The sequence below is a fragment of the Heterocephalus glaber genome, unplaced genomic scaffold, assembly GCF_053883595.1.
Source record: "Heterocephalus glaber isolate CG9 unplaced genomic scaffold, H.glaber_assembly_v1.0 deba00001509, whole genome shotgun sequence".
In the NCBI taxonomy this organism is placed as follows: domain Eukaryota; kingdom Metazoa; phylum Chordata; class Mammalia; order Rodentia; family Bathyergidae; genus Heterocephalus; species Heterocephalus glaber.
In genome coordinates this window covers 19,798,271-19,816,758 of record NW_028258325.1, presented here as the reverse complement: position 1 = coordinate 19,816,758, position 18,488 = coordinate 19,798,271, and the positions used below count along the sequence as shown (strand labels likewise).

Genomic DNA, 18,488 nt, shown 5'->3' with positions numbered 1-18,488 from the left:
TTAGGCTCCAGTTGCTTATAGACTATTTATGGAAGTCACATTAAGCACGTGAAGAGAAGTCATAAAGCAGGCTTAATTGCCAAATGATTCACATTGATTTCTAGAAGGGAGACAACATTTCATGCTGCGATGCTTACGAAAGGTTTCGTGGAGAAAGTTTTCATGTTTGGGCAGAATTTAGATGGGGAAGAGAGGAGGGAACATTTTAGCATGGGTTGGGGGTTAAGAGATGAACTAGGCTGATGTCGTAGTCCATTTTATGTTGCTGCAGTGGATTACTTGAGACTGGATAATCTGTAACGAAAAAAGGTTCATTTCTTATAGTTCTAGAGGGTGGAAAAACCCACATCTCATGAGAGCCTTCTTGCTGTGTCATATCATGGCGAAGGCATCACATAGCAAGAGACTGCTAGCTTAGGGCTCTCTACCTTGTAAAAAGCCACAATGCCATCCTGGGGATCCCAAAGTCATGACCTCTGGTAGTGCTAATCACCTCCCAAAGGTCACACCTCCACATATCATCAACATATGCATTCACGGATTAAGTTCCCAACACGTGCATTTTGGGGGGACACATTCAAACCATAGCAAATGGAGTAGAAGAAATTTGCAGACTGTGGAAAACTAGAAAGAAAAAAGAATAGAAGAAAAAGTACATCTTTAGAGCTAGCACGTGCAGAATGTTGAATATCAAAGAATTTGGATTTCAACATGAAGGCAATGGGGTATCATGGAAGATTTTTGAACAGACAAATGAAAATTCTTTAAAGAGATTAATTTAAAGGCAGAGTACATGGTGGATTGAGTAGGAGAAAAATAGGAAGGCCAGAAAGATGAAGAGAAAGAAAGATTATTTTTTAGTGTGAATAGACTTTGACCATCGTCTTTCTGTCTCATTTAAGCCTCCCTCAGACACATTGGTCCAAACCATTATTAATGATTTTCCGCACAAAATCCACCTCCAGGGGGACTGCCATGCTGTCTGTTTTTACCAAATGGACAAGTCACTTTAAAGTAAATGATTGACTCATGGAAATAGCTAGATTGAATCATTTTCTTTTCTGAACCCATACGCTATACGGTGGAGCTGGGTTGGGTTTTTTTTTGGTACCAGGGATCAAACTCAGGACCTTGCACTTGCGAGGCAGGCGGCGGAACCACTGAGCTAAATCCCCAGCCCCCTGGGTTAGTTTTTAATGAGTTAGTCTGTCTTCTGTAAATGTTGTTTCCTTGCCTTTCTGATGCTAACACAGTTTTGCTAAACACTTTCTGTGGAAGTGTTGAGAGGGTAAAAGTGGCCCTTAAGTCCAGGGACTCATGCTGCAGTCCAAAACACAAGAAGAACCCATATGAGACAGTTAACAACATTCATGACAAAAACACTGTCTTTTGAAATGACTGATGATTCTTGTGGCTTAGGGAAGGGGAGGTGGGAGCAGCAGAGCATGAAGAACACAAGACACCATCTTGTTTTCCCTCCAGGCTTTCTTGAAATCAGAGTAAAATTTCAGAAATGCTTTGTGGAATTGTACACATTTCCTTATCTTTTTGTGCAACAAGCTTGTAAACATAAACATGTCAAATGAACGTTGGCTTGGAATTTGGAAGCATCTGAAGCCCACTTGCAGAAACTGCATTGTAGATATTTTTAACCACTTCCAGTCATTTGTGGGAGCTAAATGTTAATGGTTTAGATCTAAAATGTCCCCTAAAAGTCTCATGTGTTCAGGGGTGGGCCTTTTGGAAGGTGATTGGATCAAGGGGTGCTACCTTTACTCATCAGCGAGTTCGGTGATGAGTTCCTGGCTGAGTGGAAGGGGCTGATTGGAAGAGGTATGTCACAGGGACTGGACATTTGGAAGGTCTGTCTACCTCCCTAGCTCCTCCTTTTCTCTCTGCTTCCTGGCTGCCGTGAAGTGAGCAGCTTTCTTCTGCCCAGGCCTTTTCCACCATGATGCTTCTGCCTTGGAACCAGCTGACTATAGACTGAACCTCCAGGATCCCCTGAACAATAAGCCAAATTAAATCTCTCCTCCTTTGAGCTTCAGATAGTGGGTATTTTTTCCCAGTGATAGAACAGTGACTAATACACTAAAGTTATTAAGTCTTAAAATATGCACGTGGCTGGTAAACTGTTAAATTTATTTTTACACAAAGTGATCGATCAGGTGAAGACTATCCAGCACAGTTTCTGAGTATGTGATTTATGCCAAAGACTATATTTATCATGTGAAGGGTTGAGACATAACTCACCCTTGTATCTCTTCCAACACAGATAGTAGTAACCACCAGCATTGGACAGGATTTGAAAAGCTACCGTAATCAGACCATCAGGTAAGTGCTATTTTTCTTTCCATGCTAAATTTGGCTGGATGAGGGTTAAGGAACTGTCACACTTTAGGGTACAGCCTTAATGTTATTCCGCATCTCCTTGATGAGCTTTCCCAAGCATGGACCGCTCTCTGCCCTGTAGCTAGTCTTTATACTTTTTCTTTTTTCTTTTACCATGCACAAACTCTTCTGATTTCCCCCACAAGCTTTTTTGTGACTAAGCAAGGAAAACTAGTCCTCTCTTCACATCTCATTGTAAATTCTCTTTTTCATGGCCCTTCATAATTCATTTTCTTTGAAAATTATCTTCTGTGAAGGATTCAGAAAAAAGTAAATCAAAAGTATTAATGCTGCTTATTGAGACTGGTTGGTAACTTTGGCTTAGTATAAAGCATAAAAGCAGACAGTCTTCATATTTATGTTTGTAATCTAGATTGGAAATGTATGCAGCTATTGATATCGGTGTAACTTTTCATCCTTATGTAACCATTCTCTACAAGAGCTACAGAAACTGACAACTGTGTTTCATAATTTTTTAATTTGCTCCTATATCCAAATATGATAGTGGGTTTTATGGGGCCAGAACCAAAATAAAGCAACCTTCATTAGGAATTTGAGATACCCCAGCATAGCTGGTTAATATATGTATAATTGAATATTTAAGAACAAGTGTAAAGATCAGAGGTAAAAATTACCAGTTTTGTAATGTATAATTTAAAAAAAACATGTGTCAAGACAGCCAGGCACTAAGGAGGTGGTTTATTGCTTTGGTCTTCAGTCATTTCCCCACAGCAGGCAGAATGATGTCTCTCCAGACAGGCCCACGGTATCGCTCCTCACACAACACCAGTTCTCTTGGAAACTGATTATTAAGGAAATGAGAGCAGGGAGGGTGGAGACTGGAACGGAATCGTGTTCTGTTTCCCTTCTTAAAAGCCATTCCTGTTTACTACATTTAAATCAAACTGATTGTAGGCTCTGGGCACCTAGAACAATTCTTGGTTTCATGGCTGGATTAAAGGATTAGCGTTTTAGAGAAAGGCTAAGGAAGTATTACTTACCCTGCAAAGAGAAGGTCAGGCAGTGACTTAATAGCTATATCGAGGCCTAGGGAATGAGGCAAAGGATGGAGCACGAGAATGAAAGTGTACCAAGGTGGATCCGTGCCAGCCGAAAGCATTGAACAGATAGCAATTTTCTCTTCTCTGACAGTGGCCATGGGGCTTCTATGACACGTTCAAGAAGACAGAAGTTCAGGGTTATTTGAAGAAACAGACCTTCTGGGGCTCCTCTGGAGCGCTGTGTTCTGTGAAGTGAGCTTAAGATATGAGGGGCTGGTTTGTGTTTCAGGTCATGATGTCTAAAATAGAGGCTTTCTCCTTCTTCTCTGTCACTCACCCCAACTTAGGACAATTCTGACAGCTGACTGTCACCAGCTCCTTTTCCTTTTCTGCGTAAGGGCTTCCTTTTCTTTGAACCTCACCGCATGAGTGAGTTGTACCTAGAGGTCCTCGTGGGATCTCAGCCAGACCTGGGTGAGGCTCGGGAGGGACATGCCTTGAGCATAAGAATCGGGGAGGGGCCAAAAGTCAGGCGTGAGCTGCTGGAACCAAGTACCAAACTGTTTCACAGCAGAGCTCCATCTTCTCAGTTCTAGAGGCCCAAGGTCACCATCTGGGCAGGGCCGCGTCTCTCTGCAGGCGCCAGGGAAGGATCTGTCTGGCCATTCTCTGGACTTCCAACAGCTCCTGGCTTAGGGAGTGTAACTCCACCTTCGCAAGCTGTTCTCCCTGTGTGCATGCCTGTGTCTGAATGTCCCCTATGGTGAAGGACACTATCTGTGTGGATTAGGAACCCACCTGCTCCATGCTGACCCCACCTTACCTAATTACATCTGCAATGACCCTGTTTCCAAATAAGGCCACAGTCTTAGGTAGAGGGCTTCAGATTTCAACATATTAATGAGGAGGGGGCACAGTTCAATCCATCAGTAATCATGGTTTTTAAAAAGTCTTCATAAGATTTTTTTTTTGGTACTGGGGATTGAACTCGGGTCCTTGCGCTTGCGCAGCAGGCGGCAAAACCACTGAGCTAAATCCCCAGCCCATATGATATTTTTAAAAAATCAAAATGAATGCAAACAATCCATGATGAACAAAATACCCGCATGTTAATTAAAGACAGGATCAATATGATCATATAAAATATCAGGGATCCATACTGATTTTTGAGTGCGTAACAATTCAAATTCCCAGTTAAGGCATCAAATGACTCCTTACCTAGTGCTACTGGTGGCATCCAGACGTGGTGTGCTTTGTCGCTGCCTCAGTGGTCCCTCTGTGCTCTTGGGACCCCCACCAGGAGAACCAGGCTGTGCAGGATGTGCAGGTCTCTCCTGGGTCTCTGTGGTTAGATACCTGGAACCTCATTCTTAGAGGGAACCCCACTTTCATAGTGGGCCAAGCAATTGGAGAGCATCAAAGACTTTGGCCTTCCTGGTTATAGGTGTTCCAGGAAAGCCTCATGGCCCTCCTTCTGTTAATTCTTGCAATGCAAACATCGCCCGAGAAAATGGTATAGGAGGACCATGAATTAAGGAGCACAGTGCTATGTACAAATGAGAGGTTGTCAGTAATACGCGGTGACAGGTGACACCTCAGGCCTCTATAGTGTTGAATTAATTCATCCACTCAGGACATTTCTTGGTCATATATAATGTGCCAGACATAATGCTTGATTCTTGGAATATAGTGATAAACAGAAAGAATACAGTCCCTGACTTCGGGAAGCTAAAAAATATTTAGCAGAAGAGAAACATTAAATAAGTACATTCACAAGTAAATTTAAAATTATAAATTATGGTGATTGCTAGGAAGGCAGCAGAGAGGGTAGCTTCAGAGGACAACTGAAGGAGAGAAGGGTCAGGGTTTAGATTAAGTCCTGAGGACATCACACTGCAGATGAGAGTCACTATCAGGGGTGAGGGGCAGCCTCTGGATGCCCTAAATTCCCCTAGCAGAGAGACCTTAAACTGAGTGGAGCTGTTTCCTCATTTTGAGTGATGCTGACCTAACAACCTCGGTGATTCTTTCAGGCCACTGTGCTCTGCAGCAATAAACCAGAGCCCTCTGTGTCTAGATAAGAGTCAAGATAGTTTGCCAGCACACCTGAGGTTTTCCAAAGAGACGGGTTTGGGCTTTGGAACAGACTGGCTCAGCTTTTATGTCAGTGAAATTGATGACCATCAAGCAATGCACAGTACAAGGGATCTCTTGTGATCTTTGTGTAGACATTGAGGATGTCAGAGGGGAAAATGTGGAAGCATCAAGGTAGAGGTATAGATTGAGATTAAGCTAGACAGATGTCCTGACAGTTGATAATAAAAAATAAACTAGAATCTGGTGCCATAGGGACTGAGTAATTTATTATCAGTTGAAAAATTCAGTGAAAGCAGAGATTCTTTTAATAGATCTTTACCTTAAACATTTTATATTAATTAAAAAATATACAACGGTTCCCCTTTTTCTGAGGTTTTGCTTTTTTTTTTTTTAACTATGGTCAGTTGAGGACTTAAAATATTAAATGGCAGATTCTCAAAATGAACAAATTTTAAACTGCACGCTGTGCTGAGTAGCATAATGAAATCATGCTGTCCCACTTCATCCCATCTGCAATGTGATTTGTCTCTTGGTCCAGTGTTTCCATGTGGTATGTGTTACCTGCCTGTTAGGTATTTAGAATTTGGTTATCAGACCAACTATTGAGGGATTGAAGTGCTTGTGTTCAAGTAACCCTATTTTACTTCATAATGGTCCCAAAGAGCAGCAACTGTGATGCTGGGTATGCAGAAATGCCAAAGAGAAGCCATAAAGTGTTGTCTTTAATGTCCCCCAGCATTGTCACAGGAAAGTGAGTACAGGGACTGAGGATGTAGCTCAGTGGCAGAGCACTTACCTAGCATGTGCAAGGCCCTGGGTTCAATGCCCAGCATGTCACACACAAACACACACACACTGTAAGTACAGTAATATGATGTTTTAAGAGAAACCATATTCATATAACTTTTATTGCCATATATTGTTGCAACTGTACTATATTATTATTAGGTACTATTAATCTTTCAGTAAGCCTACTATACAAATTAAACCATATCACACCATAAGTGTGTATAAGAAAAATATAGTGTATATAAAATTTAGTATAGCTGAGACATCAGGCAGCCATTGGGGGTCTTGGACTGTGTCCTCCATAGAAAATGAGGACATCTGTAGAAGTGTGCATTCATTTGCCTATCTTTCTAGATGAGGTTTTTCCTTTGATCTGCAAATTGGAGTTCCCTGTGGATTTTTTTTGTTGTTGTGGCATGAATAACATCCAATTTCTATTTGTTCCAAAAGAAATCAAAGACACTTGTGAAACTACCTGAGCCCAAAACCCATCTAGATTTCTTCAATTTATTTTCCCAACATTTTTCAATTGTCTTAATTCTACAACCATTTTTAGTAACCTCTTTATTGATAATTTTATGAAAAAATTGTTTTTAAAGAAAGAATATTCTTTCCCAGTCCTTTTTTTATTGGGTTGCATATTTAAGTAAATAGCACCATTACAGTGACCATATAATTTCCATGGACTGACTTGAGAACAAACACATCTTACTTTTACTAAGAGTAATTTGAAAAATGAGACCAAAATTCCAAGGGGGGTCCAGATGTGGTGACACACGCCTGTAATCCCAACACTTGGGAGGCTGAGGCAGGAGCATCCCCAGGAGTTTGAGGCCAGCCTGGGCCACATAGTAAGTTTAAGGACAGCCTGGACTACATAATGAGACCCTGTCTCCCCCCCCCCCCAATTTTTTTACAGTCCAGCAGAGGACTGGGCAAATAATAATAACTGTAGCTAACAGTTATGGTACCTACTGTGTGCCCAGTGCTATTCTAAAAGCTTTGTTTATGTATTAAAAGTTAAGCATTTCTAATCAGAAAATTTGAAATCCAAAATGTTGTGAAGTCTGACAATTTTTGAACACTGTCAGATTTTGGAGCATTTTAGGTGCTCAAAAAAATTCAGACTTCAGAGCATTTCTAATTTCAGACTTTTAGATTAGGTAAGTACCATCTGTAAAAGTCTTTGCAAATATTGCAAAACCTGAAAACCTTCAAAATCTGAAGGGTCTCAAACTGGTCTCAAGCATTTTGGACAAGGAACTTTCAACCTGTAGTTTATTGAACCCTCACAGTATCCCTGTAGGTGGTGTCATCACCATTTCCTGGGGTCAGGAGCACCCAGTGTGTCCCGGGCATCTGGGAGTAGGTTTTGCAAGGAGCGGGGACTTCAGGTTGCTATGAGTTTGGTTAGTGGAGGTAAGAGAGATTCTATTGGAAGAAAGTGCTTCCCACCATCGCAGGCCAGGCAGTCTCATGAGAGTTGCTGGAATAGTCAAGTTTTTCCAGGGTCTTGAAAAACAGATTCAGTCCATACTCTAGGAGTTAATGACTTTGTGGTCTCTTCTGAAAAGAAGGGCAAAATCCTTCATCTTTTCCTAGTCTTTCAGGGCTGAGATTCTGAAAAGACAAACGCCATGGGACAGAGTGCTTCCTTTCCATTTGGGTAGTGTTTGCAGAAAGCTAATGAATTTGCCAGTGTTCACTGGCTGCTGTGAGTTGCGGTGGCTGGAGTGTGTCCATTTCTCTACCCTCCCTGCTTCCAGTCCAGCCAGATGTACCTGCTGGAGTTGGGGCTCCCTCCCCGGTCCCGGAATGACATGGGCTGCCTGGCTTCCATGGTCCGACTGGGGGTAGCTTACTCTGTTCAGATCACCCCAACCCTTGGCTTCCTGGGCTCCCCAGGCTCCTGGCGGCCTGCCTGACACTTTGTTTCCCTCCTCTGTGCTTCCATCTGCTCTCTGCGCTCCATTCCCTTTTCTTCTCTGCCTGGCTTCTCACTTGCTATGGCTTGACCCTTCCCTCACCCCCGCTGTTCACATATGCTCTGCTCACACCTCCTATTCCTATCTTAATTTTTAAACAGGTAACAATTGCATATGGTTTTAAAAATCAGAACTAAACAAAGGAAGAAAGGAAAAAAAAAAAAGCTAGATGAAATTGTAATTAAATTTCGGCTTCCGACTCTGCTGCCCCCCCCCCCACCATGGGAAGATACTTTTATTAGTTTCTGGTATTTACAAGGTATGATTGAAAATTATGGTGAATGTTTGAATTTTAAAAATTTATTACGGTAAAAGACACATTGCCAGGGGCCGGGGATTTAGCTCAGTGGTTCCGCTGCCTGCCTCATAAGCGCAAGGTTCCGAGTTCGATCCCCGGTACCAAAAAAAAAAAAGAAAAGAAAAAGACACATTGCCCTTAATCCCCTTCAAAATACTCCTCCCGCTTCATATACACTTATCCCGTCACTCGTGGCACTTTCTGAAGCAGTTCTGCAAGAACTCTTTCATGAATGTCTTTAGTTGCACTGTGTTGGCTGCTTCAATGTCCTGAATCTTCTCAAAATGTTTACATTTCATGGCCAGTTTGTCTTTGGAGAAGAGACAGAAATTTCATGGTGCCAGATCCAGTGAATAAAGTAGATGAGGATGTACTGTAATGCTTTTATGAACTGTCTTTCCATTAGATGGTGCTCAGCAATAGCAAGCAGTGTATTTTTTATCACACCTTGTAAAGACACTCAGGAAAGAGAACCTCCAGAACTGCTTCAGCAAGTGGCAAGAATGATGTTGTCAAGAAGTGTGTTCGCTGTGAAGGGGAGTGTTGTGAGGGGCACTGATGGCAATGTGTCTTTTACTGTGATAATTTTAAAAAAATGTTATTAGTACACGTTTACAGTACGTAAAGATTACATTTTTTGTGGGGAGTTGGTACATGTATGTAACACATCTTCATTCTCTTTTTACCTCTCCTTCCCTCACCCTTCCTGCCATTTCTCCATCCCTTTCCCTTTTGCAACAGTTCTATCTCAGGCAACCCACTTTCCGGTCCCCCTTCTGTCTCTCTTAGACAGAAGCTTTCTTTCTCTCAATAAATTTTTCCTACTTTAAAAAAAAAAGTTCTATCTGTTTCCCTGTTACTTTTTATTTTTCTCTTTAATTTGTTTATACTTTGGGTTTCTCAAATTTAAGCTGGGTACAGTGGGCCCTCGAGTTATGACAGGCCTGACATATGAACAACTTGGGTTATGACTGAAATTTTAGTTTTGACTTACGATCAAAGTCTTGAGTTAAGACCTGAATGCCAGCCACTTGTGCTTCCAGATGGTTTTAGATCTAGATCTAACCCTTAAAGAGTCCTGGAAAGAACATTACAGCATCCTTTCCGTGTGGGGTTAATTGAGAAATCCTGGGCCAGTGTCTCTCTAAGGACACTGAGATCTGCCTGTACACAGGAGACAGACTTTGAAGGCTTTGCAGGGACTCTAAGCCTTCAGCTGACCAACTTGAGTTACAATCAGCCTTTGGGAATGAATCGAGTTTGTAAGTCAAGGGTCCACTCTATCTGATTTATTTCACTTAATAGTGTGGTCTCAAGGTAACATTAATTTTCCTACTAATGACTTGTTTATCCTTCTTATGGCAGAGTAGTACTCCACTGTGTATAAATACCACATTTTCTTTTTTCCATTTATCTGTTGATGGATATATAGGCCACTTCCAAGATTTAGCTATGATGAGTTGTGCTATACACATAGATATGCATATGTCATTGTCATATGATGTTTTTAACTCTTTCAGGGAAATACCCAGAAGGGGAATAGCTAGGTTGAATGGATTACTGTAATAATTTTTAAAATTTTAAACATTCACCTTATATTTTGAACATCTCTAGTACTAACAGTTTATGCAAATACCAAAAAAAAAATCCATTCTTCTCTATCATAGGTTAAAAACTGTACTCTGTATTCTGTCTTTTATTTGTTTACCTAATATATTGTGGGGGTCTCTGAGGTCCTCCTTCCCTTTTTAAAGCTGCATGCCAATAAAGCTCATAGGGTGGCTGGGCCTGACCTTTCTGAGAAACACCTGGGTTTCCTGTCTTTGGTGAATATAAACAAAGCTGCCAGGACCTGGTTTGTGTTTCATACACACCACTCCACTTTTTCTCCATTTCTTTCCTGGTGCTTCAGAGCCTTGCGGGCAGTGTGGACATCTGACCGTTACCTGTGCTGCCCTTTTGTCTTTGGAAGGGCCCTTTATCCTTGCTGTGGCTTCCCCTCCCTAACTGAATTTACCTCCATCTTTCTCCATAGTCTATCTATCTTTCAAGTTCACCCCCACCACCACTTTGTGTTCCTTCAACAGTTTTTGTCCTTGAAAAGGGAACTATTTCCAGTTTAACCAACAATTCCAGATGAGTCCATTGATTCGAAGCAATATCACTAATATCAGTAGTCAACGCATCCTGACTGTTTACTGTAGGCTGGGCCTTTGGTGGTTGTTTCACATCTTTACCTAACCCTGACAGCCTCGTGAGGAACCATCATTTCCCAAAAGAAAACACGCTCAGCGAGGTTGAGGGACCAGACCAAGGTTACCAGTCTGGTAACTAGCACAGCTGGAACCCTACTCCCAGGCTGCCTGACCTCAGGGTGGTCTTTCCTGCTGAACCCTGAGAGGATTTGTGGCATTTGAGTTAAGCCAAGAAGGGTCAAAGAAAGAATAATCTTTTTAAGCAGTCTGTTTGCAGCCTAGGGCTCTCCTAATCTTTTTCATTCTTCTACAGCTTCTACGAAGATTTCCATTACAATGACACAGCTGGGTACTTCATTATTGGAGGGAGCAGGTACGTGGCAGGTATTGAAGGATTCTTTGGACCCCTGAAGTACTATCGCCTCCACAGCCTGCACCCCACACAGGTGAGCGGGCATCTGGGCACGAGTGGGAGAGGGCTGTGCCACTGTGGGGCTCCGAACTCTGTAAACAAAAGATTTCCCCAGATCAAACATCAGCCCTGCCACCGAACATAATTAATGTTGAGGCTCCCCCCAGCCAATGCGATAATAGATTTTTGTTAACGTTTGGTTCATTTAGTACTCATAAAATGGAAACCATTTACTTCCCCTGTTTTAATAACTACTAGCTTAATTATAGAGTAGATTTTTATCAGGCTGTTGCCTATCTAGTGATTAAGCTAATGAAAGGAGAGAATCTTAGTTATTTGGTAAAGCTTCTTTCTCTACGCTGTTATTTAAAGTATCAGGCGATGGCGAATTAGAATCTATCTCCGTTCTGTTCGCTCTGCCTTCTAGAAGCTGGCCTTCGGCTCCTGCTGGGTTGACTGTGGTTGTGCAGAGCCCGGAGAGCTTTGTGTTCCGAGCTGAGCCTGAACTGCCTGGTGCTCCAGGCCTGCTCCAGCAGGGCAAGGGGAGCCCAGGTCCCAGCAGGCACCTGCACCCCAGGAACCAAGCACCCACCTGACAACGAAGAAGAGCCTGCTTCCGTTCCCCGACCCTATGGACCCTGTGGAGTTTGTTCTGGAAAAAACAAGAGTCACTAGACAAAGTTGTAATTAGGAAAAATGGAGACCCTCCCCGTGGGTGATAGCCTAGGGGACTCTAAGAAAAGGGAAAAAGGAAATCCATTTATTCATTTGTGCAGTAAATCCTTACTAAATACCTACTACTCAACAGACTCTCTGCTAGGTGCTGAGGTGAGGTAAGTTAGAATGGCAGCTTTAGAAGTGGTTTGAAGATAGTCTAATTAGTGTCACGCACAGTACATATTTATATATTCACACATACAACTGAAACAAAAAGTTTACCAGGAATGCGTACGTACCCTTGCTATGTTCAATGGATTCCATTATTTTGTATTCCACTTTATTAAAACAAAAAATACCATCCAACCTGCTGGTCACAACCCACTGAAATAATTTCATGCCCTTTATTGGGTCCAGGCCTGCATTTTGAAACACATTGAGTTAAGATAAATCTCTTGACCCTGAGGAGCTCTCTTTCTGGGTCTTCAATCAATAAATCGTAAAAGAATACAAGACACGGTTTAATTCCCACAGCCTGTGCACCTGCCCCGAGGGAGGCGGAGGGGTAGGTAGGAAGCGTGTGCCAAAGCAGCGGCTTTCCATGCAGCTCTTGGAGGTTGAGTAGGAGCCCTCTGATCAGAGCAGAAGGAAATGGGAGGAGGGGTCCCAGGCAGCAGGCACAACCTGGCCGGAGTTGGCTTTCCCGAGTGAGAATTGGCGGTCTAGGGACAGCGACAGCCAGGGAAAAGGACAAGGTAGAGGTCTGGTCTCCATTTTAGAAGCACTGCGGAGAAAAAGATGCTGCACTAAGAAAGTGGAGGTAGTATCCCTGAATTAATACTACACAACCTTAGTGCACAGATCCAAGGCGAACAAACACACCACCTGATGATTCATGGGAGAATGAAGTCAACCCAGATGCGTCCTCAGAGAGGTCAATCAATGGCTATTTGATGACAGTTGTTTATTTGATTTTCTTGCTTTCTTGTAGATCCTTAATCCTTTTCTTGAAAAGCAACTTGCTGAACAAATTGAGTTATATTATGAGCGGTGTGCTGAGGTTCAAGAGATAATATCCGTGTATGCATCCGCGGGACAGCTCGAGGGCGAGGGGCAGGAAGCATGTGAGTATGGGGTGTCTTGGGTGCCATCTGAAGCTCAGTGCGTCTGTATTGCTGAGCATGGCGTCTCCCGAGGAGACTGAAGTGGAGTGTGTGTGACTGACGACTCAAAACCCAATGGGGACGAGTGTGACATTGAGCCCTTCACGGGTGGATGTGAATGAAAGTGTACAGTCCACCCGAATTCCCAGAAACCCTACCACCAACAAACAGCCCAGAACTGAAACACGCCTCCTAGCTCTCACCACACCTAATCACGTTTAAAAATACAAGTGACTGGGCTGGGGATTTAGCTCAGTGGCACTCGCCTGCCTCACAAGCGCAAGGTCCTGAGTTCGATCCCTGGTACCAAAAAAAAAAAATACAAGTGACAGAGTGTCTTGAGCCTTGTGTGGCATTATTCCTATCCATGAGGAATCAAAATGAAATTGGAAAAATCTAAGAAAATCAAAATGAACTGGAAGATAAATTAATCGTTAGGAATGTTTCCCCATCCGTGTCCTCTTGACTTGGGCCATTAATATCTGAATATTAGCTTTCAGAATTGTTGAACAATGACTTTGTTGTTTGGGGCTCAGCTTTATTTTTTTAAATCCTTGAAATTGACTCCTGGAAGACCTCGGCAGATTGCTCCGAAGGAATGGATTTCAGAGAGCCTGCTTTTATGCGGGCTCATACGTACATGGACCTTGTTTTACTCCATCCCCACTGTCGAGTTCTGAAACATGGTCCTGTCTCGTCTCCCAGTGCTGCTGCTTGGCATTGGCACCGATAAACTTCTCTTTGCTCCAAATCTCCTTGTTTGATATGGTGGCACTGGAGCCAGTCACATATGTTCCTTCTGGAAGAGAAATTCCTGTGGGGCCTTTGCCATCAGCCAGAGTGAATCGAGAATTTCAGCCCTGCCTGCATATCTCCCCATCCTCAGAGCAGGACTTCCCATTCCAGGCTGCAGCGAATGTATGTGTCGCAATCATGTCCCACCCAGCTCACATCATGACCAGAGGTGGTTGCAGGTGAATGCAGAGGGCAGCAGTTCTGCACTTTCACTCAAGGGTAGTCTGTCCTGGCCCTCAGCTGCTGCTCTGACCGCTGCGCCATCTGAAAAATACAGTGCTGTCCGAGTATCCCGAGCAGGAGAGAAACTGATCCTGGTAACTTTCGTAATTAGGAGAGACACCCTAAGTTGGGAGGCAGCCTTGTCTGCCGATCTGCTTGGTGGCCTTAGGGACTTTCCGAATACCTTTGGTCACCTTGCCTCCCTCTCTTCACTGGGGTTTCTTGGCCTTTGCTCTTCAACTCATGTGCCAAGCAAGTGACCTAGATATCAGCCTCCCAGGGACAGGGCAGAGGCCAGCTGCTCATTTCCCCAGAATTAGCCAGCAGCCACCCATGGCTTTGGCCTGTTGCCCCTGGCCTCAGCTCCCAATGATGACCTCAAGGCCAAGGCACCAGGGCCAATTTCAGATTCCTGAGGGACCCAGCCAACATCCAGTGGAGTTAGGTCTGACCTGTCATCCCTGGGTCCCTGCAGGAAGAGGGGCTTTGGAGGGGTGGGGACTTTGCCTCGCCTAAGGGTCTGGTGTCTGTGCTTCTGTGCAGGCGACCTCCGAAACTCCTACCTGGACTTCAGGCGCAGGTATGGGAGACCCTCGACGTGCAGAGCCTTCCCCTGGGAGAAGGAGCTGAAAGACAAGCATCCCAGCTTGCTCCAGGCCTTGCTGGAGATGGATTCGCTGACCGGTAATTGAGCCTTTGCTTTGACTTTGGGTGCCCATTAGAAAGGGTCCCTGCTTTTCTCTGTCTTGCTCACCCTCTTCGGTGATTTATGCCTCGATGTTATTTTTAACCCCAGTGTTCTAGCTTAGTTTCGCATTTAAATTCTGCCCTTGTATGTCCACAAGGCTCAATATATCTGTGCACATTTCCAGCGCTCAATACAAAACCTTAAATTTAGGAATTGCTCAAGTAATTCTTTATCTAAAGCCAAAGCCTCAAATGGACAGTGCTCAGTGGTTCTGATTCCCAAAGGCAGGTGGTTTGCAAAATACCTTGTTGTGTACTTAAAAAGAATTTAATTACCTTGAAAGTCTCTTGAAAAATCCAAAGTCCTGTTCCTCTATTCCCACGGGCACAGATCCTGGAGGTGAGGTTCAGGTCCAGGCACATTCTCTCCATCCACAGTCCGATTCCTGTTTCTCACTTCCTGCTTCCTACCTATGTGGATCTGACCTCTCAGGGCCTTAGGCATTTTAAGTTGGAACTCCTGGTTTGTGTATAATTTTTATTCATAGTGCTGGGGATCGAACCCAGGGCCTCCTGTAAGCTAGGCAAGTGCTCTGCCACTGGGCTGCACCCCCAGGCCAAGGCTCCTGATTTGAAATGCACAGTAAGCATCCTCTCAGGAATTTGTGTATCCCTTCCAAATGCTGCCAGCTTCCCTTTGTGCTCACTGCAATCTGAGTTTGCTTAATGAATTAAGTACTCACTGTCTAGCCACAGGGATCTTGAAAACATGCCTGTTAGGAAGAGCACACGAGGCCAGAGACGGGGGAAGCGGAGGAGGGGGGTGCACGTAGCTGTCCTCCTGGTGAGTGTCACCTGCCGTACTCCTGGGCCCAGATCCAGCACTTTAGTGCCAGTGATGTTGAAACCAACTTCCTGAGAATGGCAGTGCCCAGTGGCATAGAAGGAGTTTCTTTGCAGAGAGTGATGCTCCTGTTCTGGAAGAACACAAGCCACCCAAAATGTTTCATCTTTCACTCTTTCAATCCCTTGAGAGCCACTACTCAGTTCCTGGGCTGGACTTCAGAGATAGGAGAGATGACACAGGGTCCCTGCCCTGGAGGGACAGACTTGAAAGCGGAGACAAGTTGAGGTGCATTTTAATAAAAGCTATGGAAGTGAAGGCGCAAAGAAAGGAGTGGACAGTTCTGCCTTGAGGAGGCAGTGTTGGGGCTGCTTCGCAGAGGGCCGGTGGTGTTTACCGCTCAGTGAGGTGGAGAGGTGGAAATAAGACCGACCAGATGTCGCGGAGTACAGAAGGGGCTCAAGGGGCCAGAGGAGCCCTGGAGAGCGAGCTGCCTGCGCAGACTCTTGGCTGTGTCTTAGAGGAGGCCAGGCCTGGGGGGGCTTTAGATAGAGGAAGAGGTGTGAGCTGGTGGGTTTTGAGGTTTGGCTGACTGCAGTGGGGAAAGAAGGGGTTCACTAGAAGGCGGTGGAGCCCTTAGAGAGAGTGCATTGCTATGGTGCGGGAAGAAGGCATGCGGCTTTGGGTGGCCCGTGATGGAGACAGAGCTAAAGCAGCCGAGGAGGGTGGCTCTGAGTGACCTGTGACTGCTGAGTGTGGGCCCCTTGTGGAGCCGGGAGGCCATGTCGCTTTGTATTAAGTGACAGTGTGGCCTCTTGAGCCAGGTGGCCTGGTTCCAAGATTAATTAGCACTCTCTGTGCGCTCTTGGGAAAGTGTCTTAATTCCTCTGACCCTCAGTTTCCTAACCTGCAGAATAGGCAGATACTTCTCCTGGCCCACATTCAGAGTCGATGTGAGTGTGAAATTTTTACAACGGCCCCAGACCTGGGGAGCCCATCAGAAGCAGCCAGGGGATTCTGTGGTTGGGGCATAGGAGGACGCCTTAGCTGCCTTCTTGGTCAGTTTTTGCCCCCAGCCATACCCTGCTTCTCCCAGCCATGTCCCCAGACCCTGCCGAGTTCCCTGTGCCCCAGGACCCCAGGTGCCCCCTTGCTGAGAGTCTGTTGTCCATGTCTTTGTGCTGATGACTGGGTGGAGGTAATTTGAGGTAATTCAGGGCAGAGCTGCCCCCAAGACAGACCCACAGGAGGGGAAAATTCGAACAAAGTGCTGAGAAGTTGAGGTTAAATGGGCTGCCACCACATCCACCTCCAGATAGTTTCTCTGAGATCAGATCATATTTAAATATAGTTTTGCTGGTTGGGAGCAGGAGTGAATCATTTTCACAATCCGTTCTTTTTTAAGAAAATACTCTCAATAAGAATGTTTTCGTGTTATTTTTGCAGCTCAAAGTCTTGCTTACAAGAATTTAGGACTATTTTATTTTCCACAGAGGCCCGGCAATGGAATCTAATTAAAAACTAAATCATGAGCACTCCAGTCTGAAGACTTCCTGGACCTCAGTGCAGCAGAACTGTTTGGTTTCTTCGAGTTCCAGCGACCTTGGTTATGCTTGGAGGCCCCCATCAGTGGGAAGGATGGGGTCCTAAAGCCAGAGGTGCTGATTTAGGACCCGCTGTTTGTACCAGACCTGCCAGCTGGGTACTTCTGGGGCCAAATTAAAACAGCAGGAAGGAGCATATCCTGAGGGTCTCCCCTTCGACCGTGGCCTCTGTTGCCCTGGAGCACACAGCCACCTGCTTGCCTCTGCTCTGATGGGGAAGGGAGCACTGAGGGTGGTGGATGGATCTCCAGAACCAGGCCCCAGGCTCCATTCTGCAGCTTTTCTAGGTTACATGGAGAGACCAGGGAGCTTCCTGCAGAGCGAGGGCATACACTCCTTCAAATTCATCTCTCTGCCTGGCATGGTGCCCTTGCTTGGGGCCATAATAGCATCTTCCAGCTAACCCAGGAGAGGGATCGGTGTTATACATTGTACCCAGCTTCCTAACAAGTCTGATAAATATGCAGAAGCTTTGATTTTGTAAACTGAGGTTAAAAGACATGTTTACACTTTTAAGAGGTCTTTACTCTGGTCTGTAGAAAAGATAATAGCAAGACTGGCCTGACTCAATCTGTTCCTGGTCTCCTCAGTACCCTTCTTCCAAGGTCATAGTGCTGTTAGGGTCTCACTCATCCTGGCACACTTTGCACAACTCTGGTTTAGAGGAATTGGGTTTGAAGTCTGTTTTCCTGCTGATGAGCAGACCTTACTGGAACATCTTTTTGTGATAGTTTGGCTGTGGTTTGTCTCCTTGCAACCTAGTGTGGTGAGTTGGGAGGTGAAGCGGGCCCCGATGGGAGGAGACTCTGGCCTCAGAAAGGATTCAGGTCATTTCTGTGGGATCCTGAGCTCTGGAGAGATCTGGTTGCTTCAAGAGTCAGCCCAACTGCTCACTCACTCTCCAGGTCCTGTGTGGTGATGAGATCTCTCTTTCTTGAATGTGCTCCTGACATAAGGCCTTCACCAAAACCAGGCTGATGCCAGCACTGTGCCCTTGAACCTCCAGAACTGTGAGCCATACCAAACCTCTTTGCTCTGTAAAGCCAGCATGCCGTGGGTGTTTTGTTATAGTAATAATGCAAAACATACCACAATGTTCATCCTATTGCATCTTTCCTGTCTGAAATAAGTGATGCGAATGGACTCAGGAGTGAGATGTTTGGTGCTTGGAACTCTTGTTGTGGGAACTGAACAGGTGTGGTACCAGAGATGAGATGTTTAACTCAGTAGTGTGTTCTTGTCACTTGCGTGTCATTTGTTCGTTCATTCATTCATTCACTAAATGGTTATGGACTGAGAGCCCCCACCCCATGAGCCAGGATAGAACAAAGAATGAACAAAGGCTGTA

General features: G+C 44.7%; 1 protein-coding gene across 1 annotated transcript in view; it reads left to right on the top strand.

The window, feature by feature from the left end:
• Sel1l3 (SEL1L family member 3) overlaps positions 1–18,488 on the top strand; it is a 101,872-nt gene that overhangs the window by 28,358 nt on the left and 55,026 nt on the right. The window contains exons 6-9 of the mRNA XM_004847190.2: positions 2,276–2,334; positions 11,070–11,202; positions 12,817–12,949; positions 14,549–14,689. Coding sequence (XP_004847247.1) covers positions 2,276–2,334; positions 11,070–11,202; positions 12,817–12,949; positions 14,549–14,689 — 466 coding nt within the window. The remainder of the gene's footprint in view (positions 1–2,275; positions 2,335–11,069; positions 11,203–12,816; positions 12,950–14,548; positions 14,690–18,488) is intronic.